The 20,294-nt window shown below is 52.6% G+C and overlaps 1 protein-coding gene and 1 pseudogene across 1 annotated transcript; both read left to right on the top strand.

Annotated features, from left to right (window-relative positions):
• The first annotated feature begins 224 nt into the window (after positions 1-224).
• GPR137C (G protein-coupled receptor 137C) lies at positions 225-19,502 on the top strand. Its single transcript, XM_058025649.1, has 7 exons — positions 225-641; positions 7,630-7,673; positions 8,338-8,566; positions 10,864-11,013; positions 11,531-11,653; positions 11,748-11,863; positions 17,655-19,502. Exons 1-7 carry the CDS (start codon positions 309-311, stop codon positions 17,800-17,802), a joined length of 1,143 nt encoding a protein of 380 aa, XP_057881632.1. The 5' UTR covers positions 225-308; the 3' UTR covers positions 17,803-19,502.
• On the top strand, positions 13,707-17,648 carry LOC131085241 (splicing factor 3A subunit 3-like; annotated as a pseudogene).
• Positions 19,503-20,294: the final 792 nt, after the last annotated feature.

Genomic DNA, 20,294 nt, shown 5'->3' with positions numbered 1-20,294 from the left:
CGCGCGGGTGATTGACAGGCGGCGCCGGCCAGTGGGCGCGGCGGGTGGGCGCGGCGAGGGGCGTGGCCGGCGGGCGGCCAATGGGGAGCGCGCGCCGCCGCCCCTCAAATCAGCGGGCTCAGCCGGCTGTCCCCGGCACGGAGTTGTTTGGCGGCGGGCGGGCGGGCGGTGCAGCCGGGCGGGCGGGAGGAGGAGGAGAAGAAGGAGAAGAAGAAGGGGGAAAGGGGGGGTTCTCCCCTTTGTTGCATGGGGGTGTCCAGCCGGGGCTGAGGGAAGGCAGGGAGGGGGTCGGTGCCTCCCGCTGCCCCATGGCCCTCGCTGAGGGGGCAGCCGTGCCCTACGCCGTGGAGCTGGGGCTCACCGTGCTCCACACGGCGCTCTACGCCGCGCTCTTCCTCTTCGCCTACCTGCAGCTCTGGCTGCTGCTCTACTACCGCGAGCGGCGGCTGAGTTACCACACGCTCTGCCTCTTCCTCTGCCTGCTCTGGGCAGCCCTCAGGACCACCCTGTTCTCCTTCTACCTGCAGAATTCCCTGCAGGCCCTCCGCCTCCAGCAACCCTTCGCCCACTGGCTCCTGTACTGCCTGCCCGGCTGCCTCCTCTTCTCCAGCCTCTGCCTCCTCAACCTCTATTTCGCCGAGGTAAGTTTTGCCTTTTGGGCAAAACCCCTCTAAAATTCGCTTTCCAAAACCTCCACCCTGCGGGACAGCGGGGTTGGAAGCTCCTCTCCAAAGTTGGAGCGCCCTGGAGCCGAGGCTGTGGGGTGGGATGGGGATGTGAGCGCCCAGGTGCGGTCGGGGGGCGATCCTGAGGGGCCGGTCCTTGGGGACAGCCCGAGGGGGTGCGGGGATGTGCCCGGAATCCCGGCACGGAGCGGGGCACAGGGGTTGTGCCCTGAATCCAGACTTTGGGACAGCCTGGGGGGATGCAGGGGTTGTGCCCTGAAGCCAGGCTGGGAGGATGAAGCACAAGGATTGTGCCCTGAATGCAGGCTTGGGGAGAAGCACAGGGATTGTGCCCTGGATCCAAGCTGGGGGGGCGGGGTGGGATTTGGGGGGGATGGTGTGAGCTAAAAGTGTGCCCAGAATCCCAGCATCGGGGCTTTGGGGTGCAGGGCTGTACCCTGCCTGCACACCCCGCCTGCGGGGGACAGCACATGCCCTGAATTTGGGATTTGGGGGTGCGGGGGACATGCCCTGCTCCCAGGTGGGCTTCTCCTCTTTGCCCCCCAGACCCACCGCGGGGTGTTTGTGCGTGTGTGTATGTGGGGGGGCATCACTTGAGGGACTGTTTCGCATCTTTTTGGTTATTTTTTAATTGATTCCCGTTTTGCGAAGGGGACCAGAAAGTGGCAGCAGCAGGGGCTGCTCTGGCCTGGAGTGATGCCAACCATTACGTCACCAGCCAGAGCCTCTTCTGCTATTGTTGCTGCGCTCCCTCCTTCCCTCCATCGCTCCGCTGCGAGCCCGGCTTGTTGTTCCGCAGCTTGTCAGACAAAAAAACCCCGAGATCCCTCACACAACAGCCCGGGGCAGCCCAGGGAGGCCCCTTCCCAGCGCCGGCATCGCTGCTGGGACAGTGCGGAGCCGCTTGTTATTGTCACCGAGCCGTGTCCCTGCTTTTCTGGGCTTCCCATCACTCGTATGGTGATTTTTAGCCTCCTTTCCGTAGTCCTTCCACTTGCCTTTATCTCCTAAAGCCCTGGCTCTCCCCTCCCCATCCTCCTCCTGAATATTTTGTTTCTGCTCCAGTTTCTCTTGAGCAGCCCTTTGCTTCGCCTGCCTCCCGGTTCGCTGCCTATTTATGAAACAAGTCACCACTTTTCCCTTCCAGCTTTGTTGTTGTTGTTGGGATTCTTTGCTCTGCAGCTCTCAGCTGTTCCCCAGCCTCACAAAAGAATGGCTAGCACACAGAAATCTCTCCAGTGTGTCACCCACGGGAGTTATGATTTCATTTTCCCCAGGACACCGACATTCACATGACACTTGGAGCTCTGGGGTTGTTCTGCTGTTCTGGTTCTTTTCCCCCCTCAATAAACACCTGGAGGCTTTTGGGGGGTGAGCTGCCTGTTGCAAAAGGTGCTGTTGGTGGAATAACAAATGGTGCATAGAGTGCACAAATCCATCTTGTCTGCCTAAGGGAGCCTGACCTCCCAGTTGCTCCAGCCAGGAGGGGTTGGTGTCCCTTGAAAGGCAGGGATTGTGTGCTCTGCTCCACAGAGTGGCTGGATTTCTGCTTTTCTCTAGGTCACTGGATTTGACAGCAGATTTGCCTCTCTGCAGGCTTGTTTAAAGGTCCTCTTCAAGTAAATCCAAATAGATTGCCAGGCTTCTCCTCCTCCCACGATATCTGTTTTGCACTGAACTCTGCATGTATCCCACTTCTTTCTCCTTGAAGACCTGGAGCCAAGGGAAATCCTGTCTGAGGAAATAAGAGCTCTGAATCTGGAGTGGGGAAGGATAAAGTGACTTACAAAAATGGGTCTGCTTGCTCAGCTCCAGGGAGGGCCTGACACCTCCCTGGAACAACCAGGAGGGGTGTCCATCACTCCGTGGGGTTTTTGGGAAATCTCAGTGGTGAAGCTCCGGAGATCTGGAGGAAAAAGATGGAAATCCTGGAGCTTTTGTGGCTGCCAGGATCTGGAGGTGACTGGTGTGTTTACTGGGTGACTCCAGCAGGATGTGCCCATCCTTTCCCAGTTTTTAAGGCCCGCTTGGCAGCAGCCTGGGGAAGGACTCTGAGCTTCTGCTGCCCTGGGGGTGGCACCCTGAGCTGAGATGGCCTCAGATAAAAGCAGGAGCTGCTGCTGTGCTGAGGGCCTGGCTCATTGTCCCTGTGCACAGAGCCTCCTTTGTGGAGAGGATGGAGAAATGGCATCTGGGCAAGAAAATGGCCTGTGCTGATATTTGAGCTGTTCCTGCTTGATTTGCAGAGCCCCTCAGGCAGCACAGAGGCTGAGGATGGAAAGGTGCTGGGGAAGGAGCTCCAGGAAACAGATACCTGTGGGGAACTGGCATTACTGAACACTCCAGGCTGTTCCAGGGCTGAAATTCAAATTTGCTGAACTGCCTGGTGTTCCTCCTTTCTGTGGGGACAGCTTGTCCTCTTCCTATGCCATGAGATTCCTGAGGGGATGCAGAGACCTGACAGAATCAGTGTGGGATGTGTATTTATTTTTCATAGAGTCCCAGAATGGTTTGGGTTGGAAGGGACCTTAAAGCCCATCCAGGGACACCTTCCACCATGCCAGGGTGCTCCAAGCCCTGTCCAGCCTGGCCTTGGGCACTGCCAGGGATCCAGGGGCAGCCACAGCTGCTCTGGGCACCTGTGCCAGGGCCTGCCCACCCTCCCAGCCAGGAATTCCCAATTCCCAATCTCCCATCCATCCCTGCCCTCTGGCAGTGGGAGCCATTCCCTGTGTCCTTTCATTCCATGCTCTTGTCCTCCCCAGCTCTCTTGGGATGCTTTTTCCACCTGGAACATCCCTTTAGCTTGGGAGCATCTCCTCCTTTCTACTTCAGCTTGTACCAGAAGGAATCCTTTCCTGGCAGCCTGGAGTTCAGAGTCCCTCAGGTCAGAATTGCTCAGATCCACTCCCAGTCTTGCCTCAAGAGCTCTGATGTCCAACCTGGGATGCTCCTTTGCCTTTGGAGCAGCTCCTGTGCTGCTTGAGCCATGCCACCTTTCCCAAGTGGCTGCAACTTCTGCTGTTCCCCAGCTCTTTGTCAGGAGCAGGGAAATGGAAATACATGGAAGGAGCTGAGGGGATTCAGCCTGGAGCAAAGGAGGCTCAGGAGGGACCTTGTGGCTCTGCAGAGCTCCCTGACAGGAGGGGACAGCCAGGGAGGCTCGAGCTCTTCCCAAGGGACACGAGGAAATGGCCTCAAGCTGTGCCAGGGGAGGTTTAAATGGGATATTTGGGGAAATTCCTCCATGGGAAGGAGCTGCCAGGGAGGTTTGGAGTCCCCATCCCTGAAGGTGTCCAAGGAACCTCTGGGGGTGGCACTCAGTGCTCTGGGCTTGTGACAAGGTGGCAATCAGGCACAGCTTGGACCTGATGGCCTTGGAGGTGTTCTGTGAAATGCAGCCACAACAACCTTGATGTTAAAGACCTTCCTGAGCCCTTGGCAGCCCTGGCTGTCCTGGGAACCAGCAGGGATGGGTGAGGAGTGCTGGCCTGGTGTGGGTGGGTTTCTCTGAGTGCTCCATGGGAGGAGATGCCATCAGCCCCTTTCATCCCTTGCTGCTCTAACTGCACTGCAGAGAGCATCCAGCCTGGGAGCTGTTTGTCTGTACTGTCCTGGATCTTCTCAGATGGAAAACTGGGAAAATTTCATCTTTTATTTCTCTCTTTCCACCTTCCCTGTGCAGCAGACACCCTGTGCTCAGAGGGACAGCTGGGCAGGGATCTCTGAAACTCCAAACTGCTCCATCCCATAGCTGCTGCTTGCCATGTTTCCCAGAGGAACAGGTGGCCCTGCTGGGCACCAGCTATTCTGGGAAAGGAGGGAACATGCAGAGTTCCAGCCTGTGTTCAGGATGGCATGGAATCATCTGGATATTAATGGGAGGATGGTGAGAGATCCTCGTGGACACTTCCAGCTTTTCCTCTGTGGGCTGCAGCTGGGGTTTGCACACTTGGTACAAGGTGTGATCCCAAAACAGTCTGGTGAGCAGAGGGATCTGTCTGGGATGCTCCAGCAGCTGAGTGTGTTGGGGCAGGACTTGTTTGCAGAGCCCAAATTTGTGTTTCTGAAGGAAAAAAAAAAAAAGGATTTGATTCCAGTGGACAACAAGTTCCTGGATCTTTCAGATCTGCTGAAAAGTAGCTTGGTTTTGGTCCAGCCTGAGTGCCTCACTGTGAGGTTTAAGGTTTAAGATCCTGGCATTGGGAGTGGACCTTGGATTCATCTGTAGCATCTGGGATGTGTCACTTTTCTTCCCTTAGCAGCTGTGACACCTCCAGGGCACCTTCTGAGGGTGAGTGTGTCTCTGAACACACCCTGGGGGCTCTCTGGGCTGTGATGTGAGCAAGGAAATCACTTTTATGGGATAAACCCACCCAAAAGCCTCCAGCATCCCAGAGGGCTTTGGGGTCTGTAGCTCATTGCAGCCTCACCCCCTGGCTGATGTGGAGTGCTCTGGAAAGGCACCTGGGTGTTCCAAACTGCTGTGAAGGATTTGTTCAGAGTCAATCTTCCCAGTCCTGCTGCTCTGTGCTGCTGAGACCTCTGTTCCCTCTTTTCATGCTGCATTTCTGGAGCTGGGCTCAGCTCAGATTTGAGGGACCCGTTCAGTTTGCAGGGGTTGATGAAGCACAGGGGTTTGTTTTTCCTGTGTTTCTGAAGAACAGGATTGCTCCTGAGCTCTCTGTGCTGGGTTTTCCACAGCAGAACCCTCTGCCTGAGCTGTCCTTGGGCTCTGGGAGCAGCAGAGCCCCATGCAGGAGGCTCAGAGCTCATCTCAAGGATAAGAACCCAGAGTCACCCTGAGCACTCTGCTGGTGGCACCTCCTGACCCAGTCCCTGGGCAGGAAAAGCAACCTTCAGATAACTTATCAGCCTGAATAACCAAAACCAGCAGAGCAGAGGTGGCTGCTCCCTTCCTGAAGTAATTCCTACAACTATCCAGGGGCTAATAAAAGTGTGAGGCTGGAGCTGTGGTCTCCCTCTGCTTTCCATGGCAGCAGGCCAAGCATGAGGCTCAAATTGCTGTTGCACTCTTAACCCTGACTCAGCTTTGTGTGCCTTCATCCCTGGGGCTGCAGGGGAAGCTTTGGCAAGAGTGTCCTGCCCAAAACAGCATCTCCTGTGAGCCAGGGGCACTGCCCTGCTCAGCTGAGGGGCTGGCAACACAACAGTCCCAGCTGGGATACAAACCAGGGGCTCTGCAGGGCTCTTAGAGGTTACAGCAGGAGTGCAGATTGCTCAGTGATTTCCATGCTGCTGGGATGGGTGCAGAACCAGGAGTGCAGATTGCTCAGTGATTTCCAGGCTGCTGGGATGGGTGCAGAACCAGGAGTGGTGCAGATTGCTCAGTGATTTCCAGGCTGCTGGGATGGGTGCAGATTGCTCAGTGATTTCCAGGCTGCTGGGATGGGTGCAGATTGCTCAGTGATTTCCAGGCTGCTGCAATGGGTGTTCAACCAGGAGTTCCCCAGCTGGATGTCACCAATGCCTGTTTTGACAGGACAAGAGGAAACAGCCTCAAGTTGTGCCAGGGGATATTTAGATCCTAACTGGATGTTAGGAAAAAATTCTTCACTGAAAGGGCGGTGAGGTGTTGGAACAGGCTGGTCAGGGCTGTGGTGGAGTCCCCAGCCCTGGAAGTGTTCAGAAAACTCAAAGTGGATGTGGCACTTGAGGGCATGGTTTAGTGGTGAGTGTGGTGCTGCTGGATTAGTGGTTGGGCTTGGTGACCTTGGAGGGCTTTTCCAGCCTCAGTGATTCAGTGATTCCAAAGTGCCTGAATGTCACCCTCAGCAAACAAGGGAGGATTCAGGGATATTTCTGGTTTTGAGTATCCATGTGGCCCAAAGGATGAGTTGTAGGGCTCAGAGTGGACTGTGCCATGCTCCTGCACTTCTGTGTGCCAGGACAAGGGGACAGAGAACATTCCTGGGGCTGGATGCCTCCCTCTGCTGAAGAACCACATTCATTCCTCACTCAGTTCAGCTCATCCTCTGTCAGCAAGAGGAGCCAGGCACTGGACGTGGCTCTTGGAAGGGAATCACTGAAGCTGCCCAATGTCCTTTGAAACGCTTGGAAGCACTGCAGTGGCTCAGACAGCCCTCAGATCCTGGAATGGCTCTGGGAATCCCCTTGGCAGCAGCCTGATTCCTGAAGCTCGTGTGCCATTTCTGCCTCAGTGCTGACGTGGAAGCAGGAGCCAAGGAATCCCACCAGGATAAAAGCTGCCTGAGGATGCCAGGGAGGAGATGGGTGATCCTTCACTGCTGACAGGGAAGGCTCCTTGTGGGAGAAGGGAAACTGAGCCTCCACAGCTGAGCAGTGATCCCACAAGTGCAGGTGGGACTGCTCTGGATGTGTCTGTGCCTCTTCCCAAGTTCCTTCAAGGTCTCCAGTCAGAGCTTTGCCTGTGGTTGAATGGCACCCCAGCTCTGGGATCCTTCCTGGTGGGAGCTGGACACAACCCTAATCCAGTTCTGAGCAGTGTGAGCACAGGCTCCCTGTGCCTTTGCAGCAGGAATTCACATCTGAGCTGTGACTTGGGAGTATCTGCACCTTCCTAAACTGTCCCTGCTCCTCTTACATGGAAATCCAGCATGGTTGAGGTCCTAAAATAGCCCAAAACATTGGGAAAAGGAGGTGTATTTTTGAAGGACTTTGAAGTGCTAAACTCCCTTCTTTTCTTGAAGTCTTCAAGGTGTGGTGTTAAAGTGCTTGTCACATATGGGGTGTTAAATATGTTCATGGTTGTTGGGAACCTGTATTTGGGCTGGGCTTGTACAAGGAGAAAGTGCCATTGTTTTGGGTCCAGAGCAGGAGTTGGTGCTGATAAATAATCCAGATTCCTTGGAGATGTCCAGCTGGCTTCTGATTTCCCTGGTTATCTCTTGACAAAGTTGAAAGGAAACCTAAATTAATCCTGTGCAAATCTTTCCTCCAGGTCATCTTCAAAGTGAAATGTGCAGCTGAATTCAACAAGTACAAGTAAGTGCTGCTGTCCTGACCTTGCCTGCAAAGCTGATCCCATGGGAACTGGCTGGGAATGGGGGGGGACAGGCCCCAAAAGCTGAACAGAGTTCTAATTCCATACCTGTGCTCTGAGAAAGGAGCAGAATTTCACCCTGGAGCAGGACTGGGAGCTTCAAGGGTGCCAGAGGAGCTCAAGCATCCACTTTCCCTGGGTGGACTCCCAGGGTCACTCTGAGCTGTCCCAGCCCAGCACAGATCAGCAGAACAAGGCTTGAGCAGTGGGGGAGCCCCAGGTTTGTGCAGCCCAGGGAACCCCAGGGTGGAAATGCAAGCTCCAGGGGCTCTCCAGAAAGGAGTTGCAGTGGTGCTGATGACTCATGGCTTATTGACTGGAGTTAATGCAGAGCTGGAGCAACACTTCAAATCTGCAAGATAAGAACCTGACTGTCAGAAGATGAGTCTTGTAACTCATGACTGCTTACGCTGCTCATGTGTTCTGAGAGCAGCTCCAACAAATCCTCTGCAGCCTTGGGCTGCCAGTACAACCCCAGAAATGTGCTGGAATGCCTGAGCTGCCCAGCAGGCTGAGCCCTGGGAGGCTCTGCTGACACAGGAGGGAGGTGCACAATGAACCTGCCCTTGTCTCCCTGACCATTTTTCCCCCTCACCGTGTCTCCAGGGTCCTGCTGTACCTGGGCTCCATCCTCACCAGCCTCCTGTTCCTGGTTGTGAATTTAACCTGTGCAATGCTGATCCATGGAGAGGTCCCAGAGAAGCAGCTCAGGTGGACAGTCCTGGCCCGGGCTCTGGTCAATGACAGCCTCTTCATCCTCTGTGCCATCTCCCTGGCCTGCTGCATGTGCAAACTGGGAAAGATGTCTTCAGCCAATGTCTACCTCGAGTCCAAGGTGGGTAAATGCCTTGGGAATTCCCAGCTGGGGCTGGGTGTGCTCACTCAGGGCAGTGCTGGCCTGGTGGCACCTGAGCTGCTCTGGCTCAAATTCTCCTTCCAGTGTGGAGGTGGCAATTCCTGGATTCCTCCCTTTCACAGAGTGCATACTCCTGCTGTGGGAGTGATGTTTCCTGCATCTTTTAGAGAAATACTTTGTCTGCAGCTTTGGCATAACAGATTTATGAGCTGCTTCTGCTTTTCAGGCATAGAAAATCCCAGGTTTGCCTTGAGGAGAGGGTTCTCTCAGAGCAGCAGATGCAGTTTGTGCTGTAAATTTACCTGTAGCAGATGTGTCATGATTCCTGCAATGGGGATCCCCAGAAATCCAACTTTAGGTGGGCTCTCCTTGGGTAGGATGAGATGTCCAGGGTGAGATGAGTATTTTGGAATGGGAGGAGAAGTTGCTGTAGGTCCTGTCCCAAAGCAGGACAGGTGAGGGTCTGAACACACATAGCTCTTTTCCAGCAGCTAGGAAAGTGGAAAAGTCACCAGGATTGTGGCAGGAGGCTGCAGTCAGTGTCCACCTGAGTGCCTGGAAACATCCAGAGGAAAAAGCAGAGCACCTGAGCACAGCCAGCTGTTCCTGAGGCTTTCTCTAGGAGATGTGTGGCTCCTTAAGCAGCAGAGGGCATCGGTGGCCTCCGGGCATGCAGGGGGTGTGGGCTGGGCCTGGTGTCCTGCCTGGCTCTGTGACAGCTGTCCAGAGGCTGCAGGTGGCACCCAGCTCTGCAGTGAGGCAGGGACAGAGGAGCTGCTCACACCCCTGCTGGCCTGGGCCTGCTGTCCAGCTCTGCCTGCCTCTGACCCTCATTAACTCACCCAGTTCCCCCAGTGCAGGAACTTCCTCTCCTCCTCCTGAGGCTGCCCCTGGGCTGTGTGCAATGTGCTCCAGGGAAGCCTCTGCTCTGCACTTGGATACTCACCTTGCTGAAGGTCTCTGCCTCCCTCCCCTGCCTCGGGGACATCCTCTGATGTTGTGTTTGGGAAATTGCTGCAGAAGCAGGCTGGGGATGAGCAGAAATGTCACACAGATGCCCCAGAAGGTTGTCCTGCCCCTGAACTCAAAGGCACACAGCAGGGCTGGAGGTGGGAAGGTTGGAGCTGTGGGAAGGAGGGTGGACTGCAGCCAGCTCCTGTCCTGGGGTCTTTGTGAGCTGCAGATTTGCTTCAGCAGCCTTTGTGCCTCATTGTGCTGCCCTGAGCCCCCAGGCTCAGCTTCCAGTGGCAGCAGGATGTGTGCTGGGCTTCAGGGCTGTCTCTTGTCTGTTGACACCTCTTTCTTGCTGACTCTGAGCTCCAGATCTAGGAAAATAGAGCTGGGATGTGCAGCAGAGCACTGGGATGAACTTCCCCAGCAGATTCTCTGCTTAAACACAAAGGCAGCTCAGGTGCTGAAGGGTGTTTGCCCCTCACTGTGACTTGCTGCCTCCCAGCAGCCATTGAAGGGATTCATGGGTGGATTTAACACAACCTGGTTTGTCTCAGCACTCCTGAATGGTTTGAGCTGGAAGAGATCTTAAATCCCATCCAGTTCCACCCCCCTGCCATGGGTTACCTTTAACTATCCCAGGCTGCTCCAAGCCCATCCAGCCTGGCCTTTTCACTGTCAGGGACACTGTGCCAGGGCCTCACTACCTCACAGCCAAGAATTTACTCCCAATACCCCATCTAACCCTGCCCTCTGTCTGTTTGAAGCCATTCCCTGTGTCCTGTCCCCTCCAGGCCATTGTCAATGGTCTCTCTCCATCTTTCCTGTGGGCTCCCTTCAGGTACCGGGGTTCAAGCTCTGGATGTTTCTGCCCACCCCAAATACTTGAGCTCCTTTCTTAGAGCACTGTTGGGGTGCTGGGTGGCTGCAGGTGAAAGGGCTGGGTGAACACCTCTGCAGGGTCTGGGCTGTGAAGCAGAAGTTGATTTTCCTGCTGGTTGGTTGTTGGCTTTGTGGAGGTTCCCAGAGGAAGGCAGGGGGTGGAAAGCCTCTCCCTGGACCCCCAGTTTGGAGCTGACTGACAGAGTCCTGCCAGGGACACTCCAGGGCCTCAGATCCTTCCCTGCTCCCAGGCAGCTCTGGCTGTGTGGCTGCTGCAATGAACTCATCACATGAGAAAGCTCTTAGCCAGCTCTGAATATTTTAGCAACAACATACAAATGTTCTGGGTCATTCTTGCCTGCACAGCTGCTCATGCATTTAAGGGAATGGGGAAGAACATCACAGCTCTGTATTAAAACTCTTTTTATTTCTTCCTGTCCTAGGGAACATCTGTCTGCCAGGCTATTCTGGTGGGATCTGTAGTGGCCCTCCTGTATTCCTCAAGGGCTTGCTATAACCTGGTAGCTGTGGCCATATCTCCAGACAATGTTCCTGGTCCTTTTAACTATGGCTGGGACAACCTTTCAGACAAGGTGAGTGTGTCACCCCCAAATCCAGAGCCAGTGAAGTGAGATGCAGTCACTCCTCAGCCTGTGAGGGTGAACAGGGGGTTTTGGGGGGATGTCTGAGTAGCTGAACCCCCAAATGAGCTGCCTTTCTGCTCTGCTTGCTCTCTGCACCCAGCAAATCTGAGTCCTCCTCTCCCCAGCCACTCCTTCAGGAAGGATTCCCTGCTCTTCCCTTCCAGCCTGCCAACTCTTCTTGTGAGGGAGAGGAGGGACAGCTCAACTAGAGCAGAACAGCAATGCTTAATTGGGCATGGCTGTGTGTGGGGGAGAGTCACTGGCGTGGGCAGGAGCTCCCAGTGCCCTGGTGGCACCCTCTGAGCAGAACCAGCCCACCCAAACCAGCAGCAGCACCAGGTGAAGGTCACTCTGCTGCTCTGGGGACTCCTGCCTTTGGAAAGGTTGCTCTGCACTCTCAGTTCCAGCTTCTGGGAGCTCTGTGGGTGGCTGGCATGACACAGACCCCTCTGCCTTGTGCCCACAGGTGCACGTGGAGGTGAGCAGTGAGGAGTACGTGGTGTTTGGAGTGGTGCTGTTCCTCTGGGAGCTGGTGCCAACCACGTTCGTGGTGCTGTTCTTCCGCGCCCAGAGACTGAGCCAGAACCTGGTAGGCCTGAGCAAGTCCCCCTGTGCTGGGAGGATGCCTGGGATGACTTTTGGGGAATGTTTTGCTTCTGGCCTAACTCCTTTCTCCTTGGCAGACTCCAGCAGGGATGGTCAACAGCCACAGCTACAGCTCCAGGGCCTATTTCTTTGACAATCCCAGGCGCTACGACAGCGACGATGACTTGTCACGGCTCGGGGCCAGGGAAGGAGGGTAAGGAAGGGTTGTGCTCTGCTCTGCTGCCCTCTGGGGCAGCACTAGAGCTCCTGGCTTCTGCTCCCAGGAAAAGCTTTGGTGGAAGAGGCAGCTTGGGTGGGATAGATGGGGCAGGGAGCCTCTGACAGAGCTTTTGTTCCCTTGTGCAGCTCACAAGGAGTTGCTTTTATTGGGCAGGAGTGAGCAGCTCAGAGAGGTGGATGGTGCTCACAGGTGGTGATGCAAACAGGAGACCTCATCCAGGAGGGGTGGGATCCATTTCAGAGGGCTCTGAAATGATCTCCAGAGGGGTTTCTCCAGTGGGGAGTGAGAGCTGGTGAAGTTCTGGAAGGGAGTGGGGACAAAGCTCTGCAGGAAGTGCTGGTGTGGGGGACAATGGTCAGGTATCCCCATCAAAACTCTTACAAGGCATCCTGGCAGCCCTGTCACCTGTCTCCATGGATCCATGGAATGGTTAGGGATAGAAGGGACCTTAAAGCTCCTGTTGTTCCCCCCCCTGCCATGGGCAGGGACACCTTCCATTATCCCAGGGTGCTCCAAGCCCTGTCCAGCCTGGCCTGGAACACTTTCCTTCCTTTCCACTTCACTTCCTAGTCCCTCACTGTTGGAATAAATCAGCTGAGACTCCATTTCCTTCATGCAGAAAGCAAATTCTTTATTCACAAAGCTCATGTTTGTAGGAAATATCAGCACTGTATTAAACCTAATTGGTCAGCAATGCAGTGAAATTCAGTTCACTGGTCAGTAAGGGCTATTGTATATGTCTATCAAATTTTCTCTCTCTAGATATATTTACATTTTTCCTTTGTGGATTCTCATGGGGCAAATTTTATTATTTACACAGGTGCATTTGTTTTTCATCCTCAGAATAGAATGTTGTGTTAAAGGAACTTCTGATTCTCAAAATAGCTTCACATGGCAACTTGCAAATTGCTTGTTAGCTGCACCTAGAAGAAATGACAGGCCAGCTTTGGCAATTTGATTTCATAAGGCCTTTCTTTTATAATTCTTTTACCTGTCTCCAACATCTCACCCTTTTCATTAATTTAAAAAAGGCTCTGTTCTGGTTTTAAAACAGCTTGCTCTTGGGAGGGTATTATCTCATTAAGGTTATCACTGGTTATCTGTTAGATATGGGATGAAAGGCTGATTACAATCAACAAAGCTTATCAAATTCTATCAAGTCACTGACACAGCATGAGAAAACAAAAGATTAATGTCCAATGTCTCTTAGGGAAATGGAGATAAATGACCATTGTTTTAAAGTCAAATAGTTGAGACTCAGGAGAAGGTCCATTAGCTGGAGGTGTTGATCTTTGACACCACTGAATGTCCTCCTGGATCCTGGAACAGGGAATAGCTGAGGAAGGTTAGCAGGAACACTACACTGTGATGATGACATGAGGCTTTGCTGGCAAATTGCCTCTGTGGTTTGCAGACACAGCTAAGCCTTGGCAGTCCTGCCTCTGTCCCTGCTCTGGCCACGAGGGCTGCAGGGTGATTGGGCTCTTTCTCTTCCACTGGGCCTCATTTTCCCAGAGGTGATCAGTGATTGATTGGACAAACAGGTGACCCCTTTGAACCTGTTGCTGGTAAAACACAAGCACGCCCTCTCTTGAAGTCAATGGATCAATTAGGCTTTGCTAATTGAGGCACACTCAATTGGGATTTAGATTTGGTGATCTCCTTTCCAAATTTTTGATGCAAATAGTGCATTATTCAAAATTCTTTGTTGTCCAAATTTCCAATGGACATGTTACATTATTTGGATGTTCTTAAGGCACTAAATTATCTTTCTTTTGGCTTTTTTAAAATGAGATGCATGTCTTTGGTTATGAGCATGAGGAAACATCAAGGCAAAACCATACATGTGGTGAACAAGAAACTGACAGCAATCAGGAATAAGCCAGGTACAACAATTAATTCAGATAATACACATAATAAATAATACATGTGAAATTAGGTAATTAGGGATCTCTGAAACACTGTACCATCATCCCAGAGTCTGTGAACAGCTGACAAACCTCAATTTAGTGAGGGCTTGGATAATTATTTCCAGATAATAATTCCCAAGCTCTCTCTAAAGATAGGTTCAGCTGTCATATCTAAGGGGTCAAATTGTCAAGCCAAAGTGACCTGAATCCAGTTTTGATGCAGAAAACATTTGGTTTATTGACAAATTCTCCTTCCAGGTAGAGCTAAGGCCTGGCCACAGCCCAGGCTCCATCTGGGAGGGAATTCCCTAAACACATTTTAAAGCAGGGCTCTTATGAGTAGCAGTTATGAGTAAAGGCCTTGGGGTTGAAGACTCATCAAACCATCCAGTAGTTGGATCCCTCCAAAGTTTCCTGCAGGATAGAGATGCTTCAAACACAGCAAACTTCTGGAGTGCTTCTGTAATAAGTGGCAAAACCACAAGACCAGCAGTTCAGAGGAGGCTTTCAGCAAAGCTCAAGTATCTTTTCTTGGAAGTCTGAAAAATGTTTAATTATGAGACAGCATTGGGTGAAACCATATAGCCAGTGAGGGACTAGCCAGAGAGCTAAGCTGGCCTAAGAGATGCAGAAACAAAAAAGAAGGATCCTGAAACCATGTGAATCTTTTTGGATAATTACACAGAGATGTTAAAGCATATAAGAAGCCAGCTATAAATACAGTAATAACATCTTATGAATTATGTCTATTATAAAATCAGTAAATTCACATTATGTAATCAATATATCAGTGGTAACCCTCTCAGGAAGTTGAGGTAACACCTTTCTAAACAGTCATGTACCTGTGACAGCAAAATGAAACAAAGGAAAGCACTAAAACAGCTCACAATCAACAACAGCCACAGTGGAGAATAACAAGTGAGTCTTCTGTGTTATCTGTGGAAGATTAAACAGCAGAGATTGTAACGAGCAATAGAATCTTCACAAAATCCAGGATGAACACACTGTATCTTCTTTATCCACCAGCAGCTGTTTGTCAGTGTTCCATCCCAGCTGTTTTAGTCAGAGTCATCTTATCTCTTAAAAGAAAACAGCTTTATATCTGACAGCATAGAAAGGTAATATTCAACTGTCTTAGATTGCAATGCAAGATGTAACCAGGTGTATTCTATCACCATCTGTTAAAACCAGGTAGGGCAGTGTTCTTTATCTCTTCCATGACCCATCCCCTCATGACTCTGGGGGATAGCTTCTCTTCATGGGCCAGCTCTTAAACCAGGTGGGGCAGTTTTCTTTATCTCTTCCACAACGGATCCTCCCTCCAGGAGAAATTGAGTGTCCCTGCCTGGCTGATAAAATTCCATCATCCCACTGGGAGATGCTCTGCCCAGGGGGAGGAGCCAAGCATTCCTTCTTGGATATAATCTGAGCCTGGGAACAGCACAGCAGCCTTTTCCACTGGATTCCCAGGGGAACACCAGGCACCACTGGACCTTGAGAGGACAACTACAGCCTTCTACAGGATCACCCCTTCAACAGAGCCACGTTTGTCACTCCAGGAGAGCTGCAGCCACCGTTTATTCAGACAGCTACCACCACCCTGACCCACAGGGTGTCAGGTTGTATCCTGACTTTGTCTGCTTCAGCAGTAACATTTTATTTGTGAGCTAATTATTTCTAAACTTTAGGGAACTGCTGCAGATAAAATTCAAGGTTCTAGGACTTGGTTAAGAGATTACTTGCTGCCCATAATCTTGGGAGAAGAGGAGAGCTGAGCTGCAGGCACACAGGGGAGCGGGGTGGAGACGATCCTGGAGCAGCAGTACCACGAGGAGCAGGAGCAGCTCATGGACATGATGGTGAGGGAGATGCTCACCAAGAAGTCTTGGTTCTTGGTTCAAGAAGGCTCCATGACCAGATCCACTCAGACCACCACACCCGGGCCATGCAGGACAGGTCCATGGGAGTGAGCAGCAGCCTGTGGGAGCTGTATGATGACAAGGATGGTCTGCGTGAGGAAGAGCTCAGCGCCATTTCCGGGCCAAATGAATTTGTGGAGTTTTACAACAGACTGGAGCAAATTGAGGAATTTCACCTCAATTGAGGAATTGAGAAGTACCCACATGAGATGTGTGTTCCTATGTCAGTGGAGTTTGAGGAGCTGCTGAAGGCCAGAGACAACCCGAGTGAAGAAGCTCAGAATCTGGTGGAGTTCACGGATGAGGAAGGGTACGGACGATACTTGGATTTGCATGATTGTTACCTCAAGCACATTAACCTGAAATCATCAGAGAAATTTGATTATATCACTTACTTAGCCACATTTGACCAGCTCTTCAATATTCCCAAGGAGAGGAAAAAATGCTGAATATAAGAGGTATCTTCAGGTGCTCCTTGAGTACCTGCAGGGTTACACAGATCGAGTGAAACCATTGCTGGACCAGAATGAACTTTTTGGGAAAATTCAGACGGAGTTTGAGAAGAAGTGGGAGCATGGCACCTTCCCAGGCTGGCCTGAGGAGACCAGCAGTGCCCTCACCCTTGCTGGTGCCCACCTGGACCTCTCAGCCTTCTCCTGCTCACCTCACCCATGAGAACGTGCAGTGTAAGCAGGCACGGACAGGGGAGGAGAGAGAGGAGGAGGAAGAGCAGGTCAGTGACAGCGAGAATGAAGATGAAGAAAATGAAATAATATATAACCCTAAAAATCTGCCTCTTGGTTGGGATGGGAAGCCCATCCCATACTGGTTGTATAAACTCCATGGTCTGAACATCAACTAGAGCTGTGAGATCTGTGGTAACTGCACCTACCGAGGGCCCAGGGCGTTCCAGAGGCACTCTGCAGAGTGGAGACATGCTCATGGAACGAGGTGCCTGGGCATTCCCAGCACAGCACACTTTGCCAGCATCACACAGATTGAGGGTGCAGTCTCACTGTGGGCAAAGCTGAAACAGCAGAAGCCTTCAGAGAGGTGGCAGCCTGACACAGAGGAGGAATATGAGGATTCCAGTGGGAACGTGGTGAACAAAAAGACCTACGAAGACCTGAGGTGCCAAGGGCTGCTGTAGCTGTCCCCAAGTGAAGGAACACAGAGAGAATCTGCAGAGAGAGTGGATCTGACTTCTTCAATTTCTGGATTTTGTATGTGCATGAATATAGATTTCAAGAATACTTTATTGTCACTTTCTAGTAAGCTCCTTAGACATTGTTTTAGATAAAAACCAACAAACAAACAAAAAAAAAAAAAGGAACAGAGGTGCAGCAGGGCACGGGGAGGTCTGCCACACCATCCCATGTCTACAACAGGTTTCTTAGATGAACATCAATTAAATATAGATCAGCTGATGTCAAATGATGGGCAGGCACTGCCCCAAAAAGGGGGAGGAGGGACAAATCTTACTGTTTGCACAGGTGCATTTGTTTTTCGTCCTCAGAATAGATTTGTGTTTGAGGAACCTCTGATTCTCAAAATAGCTTCACATGGCAACTTGCAAATTGCTTGTTAGCTGCACTTAGAAGAAATGACAGGCCAGCTTTGGCAATTTGATTTCATAAGGCCTTTCTTTTATAATTCTTCTGCCTACCTGTCTGCCACACCTCACTGCCCAGGGGTGTAGAGGGCAGTTCAGAGCTTCTGGCTCCTCTTGACCAGCGGGGCCTGGTGCTCTTCTCTCCTCAAAGCCAAGTTCCTTGGAGATACTGCACCTTCAAATTCAACCCCCTGACCAGTGCTGGGAGCAGAACTCTGGAGAAGCCGAATTATTCATCCCTAAAAACCCCATGCCTGTCATTTTTTTCTGCCTCTCCTGCAGCTTGGGCACCTCTCAGTGTGTTTTTTCTGTCTCCCCTGCAGCTTGGCCACCCCTCAGTGCTCGGGCTGCTACGGTTCCCTGGCTGGCACCGAGGGCGCCGCGGACAGCGCGCCCTTGCTCTGCGCCGCCGGCGCCTCGGAGAGCAACCAGCACCAGCACGGCTCCCACACAGCTGCCCCACACAGCTGAGGAGGCTCCCTCTCTCTGCCCAGAGTGGCACTCGTGTATAGGATTGTAACCTGGTTTTTCCTCTTTTCCTCCTCTCCCCCTGAAGCATTAACTCATGACACAAACATTCCACTACTGCCGCAGCCGTGCGGGACCGAGCCCGGCGCTGCGGGCACTGCAGTCAGAGAACTGTGACTTTAAGGTACCATGTAGCAAAGTGAAGCTGAACTCTCTGGAAGCTTTTTTTTTTTTGTTTTTTTTTTTTCCTTGGTCTGGTCTTCAAGATGTTGGCAGCTAAATGCACCAGAGCTTCCTCACTAGAAAAGAAACATCAAATGCATATTTGCACTTTTATCTGCACACTTGGAAGGAACGGATCTGGCTCGGGCCGTGCGTGGCCTGAGACTGTTCTAGTTACTGTTTTAATTGCACATCAGAGCTGGGAGAGGCACTGTCTTCTGCAGAGATGTGTTCCCTGAAGGACTCTGCATCCTGCCTCCCTGGGAGCTCTGTCTGGGCAGGGCCCCCGGTGCTGGGTGCTGGAGTTTTCTGTGCCATATTCCCACCTGGCAGGGCTGGGTGAGCCCTGGGGCTCGGGGGCTCTTGCCCTGCCTGCTGGTCCTGTCCCACCTGGGCCTGTGGCTCAGAGCTGAGGGAGGCCACTGCTCCTGCTGGCCCGTGGCACGGGGACAGGGCTGCCTTGTCCCTGCAGGGGGAGGCTGGAGCTGGCTCAGCAGGAGTGTGTGTGCAGGAATGTGTGTGAATCCAGGGCTGCTGCACCCCCTGGGTGCTGGGAGCAGCCCTGCTCCCCCTCCTCCTCGCCCACAGTGGGGCTCCCCTTGTCCCCCTCAGTATTAAATTGCATTGAGCAGATAACCAAGAGTTTTAACCTGGAGTGAATGTGAACTGCTGGGTCCCCACTGAGGTGCAGGGGGTGTGTGGCTGCCTGTGGAACGTTGCTGTTGCTGAAGGAAGGGGCAGAAACCACAGGGATGTGATCCTTGTGCTCCTTACTCTGCCCTCCCCATGGACCTGGGGCAGGGTGGGAGTGCTGGGCCAGGCTGGGACAGGTCCCTCTGTCTTTCCTTAACCAAAACAGCCAAGTTTGACCTGGCCTGGGCTCTTTGGAGATGAGGCTTGGTGTTATTCCTGGGGCTGAGCAGAGCAGCTTTGGCTAAAGGCTCTGGTGCAGGGAGGGAGCTGCTCTGACCACGGGGCACATCCACCCTGGGCCTGCTTTCAACCTGCCCCGTGCTGCTGCAGCCCTGCTGTGACCCTGGGGACAGGGAATGCTGTGCTGGGAACACACCTGGGAGCTGTGAGAGCCCTGGGGCATCCTCCCCTCCCCAGCCTGGCCCCCTCAGCCCTGGGGCTGTGCTGAGCTCGGTGTCACCTGTGTGTCCCTGTGTGTGCCCCGTGCTCCCCCTGCCCAGCAGAGCAGCCACTCCTGGCTCTTTGTGGAGAAGGCAAAGATGGGAGCTCTGAGCACAGCCCTGAGCCAGAGCCCCACAGCTGCTCCCCTGTGTCCTGGCAGGAACAGGCTGCTCCATCTCAACCCCTGCTTGGCTCATGGCAGAGCTGGTCAAGGGCCTGGCACTGCCACCCTTCCTCCTGCTCCCGTGAGCCTCCAAAGACAGCAAGTGACACTCGTGGCCCCTGTTCTTGCTTAAATTCCAAAGCACTAGGAGCACTTTAAGTTTTACTTTGGAGGGAAAGGAGTGTAGTGCAAAAAAAAAAAAAAAAAGAAAAAAAAAAAAAAGAAAAATTAAAAAAAAAAAACTCTACAAAATCCAAGGGCTACAGGCTCATTGTTCCTCTTGCACTGAAGCACACAGCCACACTATGATCTTCCTGGGGTTTTGGGAGGGCAGGTCAGGGCAGTGAGCCTCGTTGCTGATGGGTTTGGGGGTTTTCTCCTCTGTCTGGACTGACAGCTCCTGCTGGGGCTGCTCCTGTGTTTTACTGAACTCATTTATAGCTCAGAAGTTACAAGGACTTTTTTAATGCATAGTTGCCTTTCATTAAACTTTCTTTTGGGTTTGTTTTTTTTGTGGGGTTGTTTTTTGGGTTTTTTTTTTTTTTTGGTATGGTTTAACAGTGTTCTGGCTTTGCAGGTGGGCAGCAGCTGCTGCCCCAGGAGCTGTGGCCAATGAATGTACCTATTTGTTCTTCACTAAACTGTAACCAAGCACTACTCTGTTGAAATAAATTAAAATAAAAAAGACTTTTTGTGCTGGGATGGCTCCCAGGGTGACCCAGCCAGCTCCAGGTGTGACCCTGAGCTCCCCTGTGCCCTGCCAGGACCTGGCACATGCGATTGCTGTGGGATGGGCTCTGGGGGTGGCACTGGGGGTTTATTTTATCCCCTGGTGTTTCTCTGCTTGCAGCCCTGAGGGAGCAGCTGGAGCTGTGCCAGGGCAGGTTTGGGTTGGATCTCAGGGAAAGGTTCTGCTGCCAGAGGGTGCTGGCACTGCCCAGGGAATGGGCACAGCCCCAGGGATGCCCAGGGTGGG

The sequence above is a fragment of the Melospiza georgiana genome, chromosome 6 (assembly GCF_028018845.1).
Source record: "Melospiza georgiana isolate bMelGeo1 chromosome 6, bMelGeo1.pri, whole genome shotgun sequence".
Taxonomy (NCBI): domain Eukaryota; kingdom Metazoa; phylum Chordata; class Aves; order Passeriformes; family Passerellidae; genus Melospiza; species Melospiza georgiana.
Note: the sequence above shows the minus strand (reverse complement) of the source record. Positions and strands in the feature narration are given on the sequence as shown.

Bases quoted from the DNA above. Each gene is read 5' to 3' on its own strand.
- GPR137C (XM_058025649.1), top strand. From the start codon at position 309: ATGGCCCTCGCTGAGGGGGCAGCCGTGCCCTACGCCGTGGAGCTGGGG. The intron at 8,567-10,863 runs GTGGGTAAATGC...TTCCTGTCCTAG, and splicing joins ATGTCTACCTCGAGTCCAAG to GGAACATCTGTCTGCCAGGC. The intron at 11,864-17,654 runs GTAAGGAAGGGT...TCTCCCCTGCAG, and splicing joins CTCGGGGCCAGGGAAGGAGG to CTTGGCCACCCCTCAGTGCT.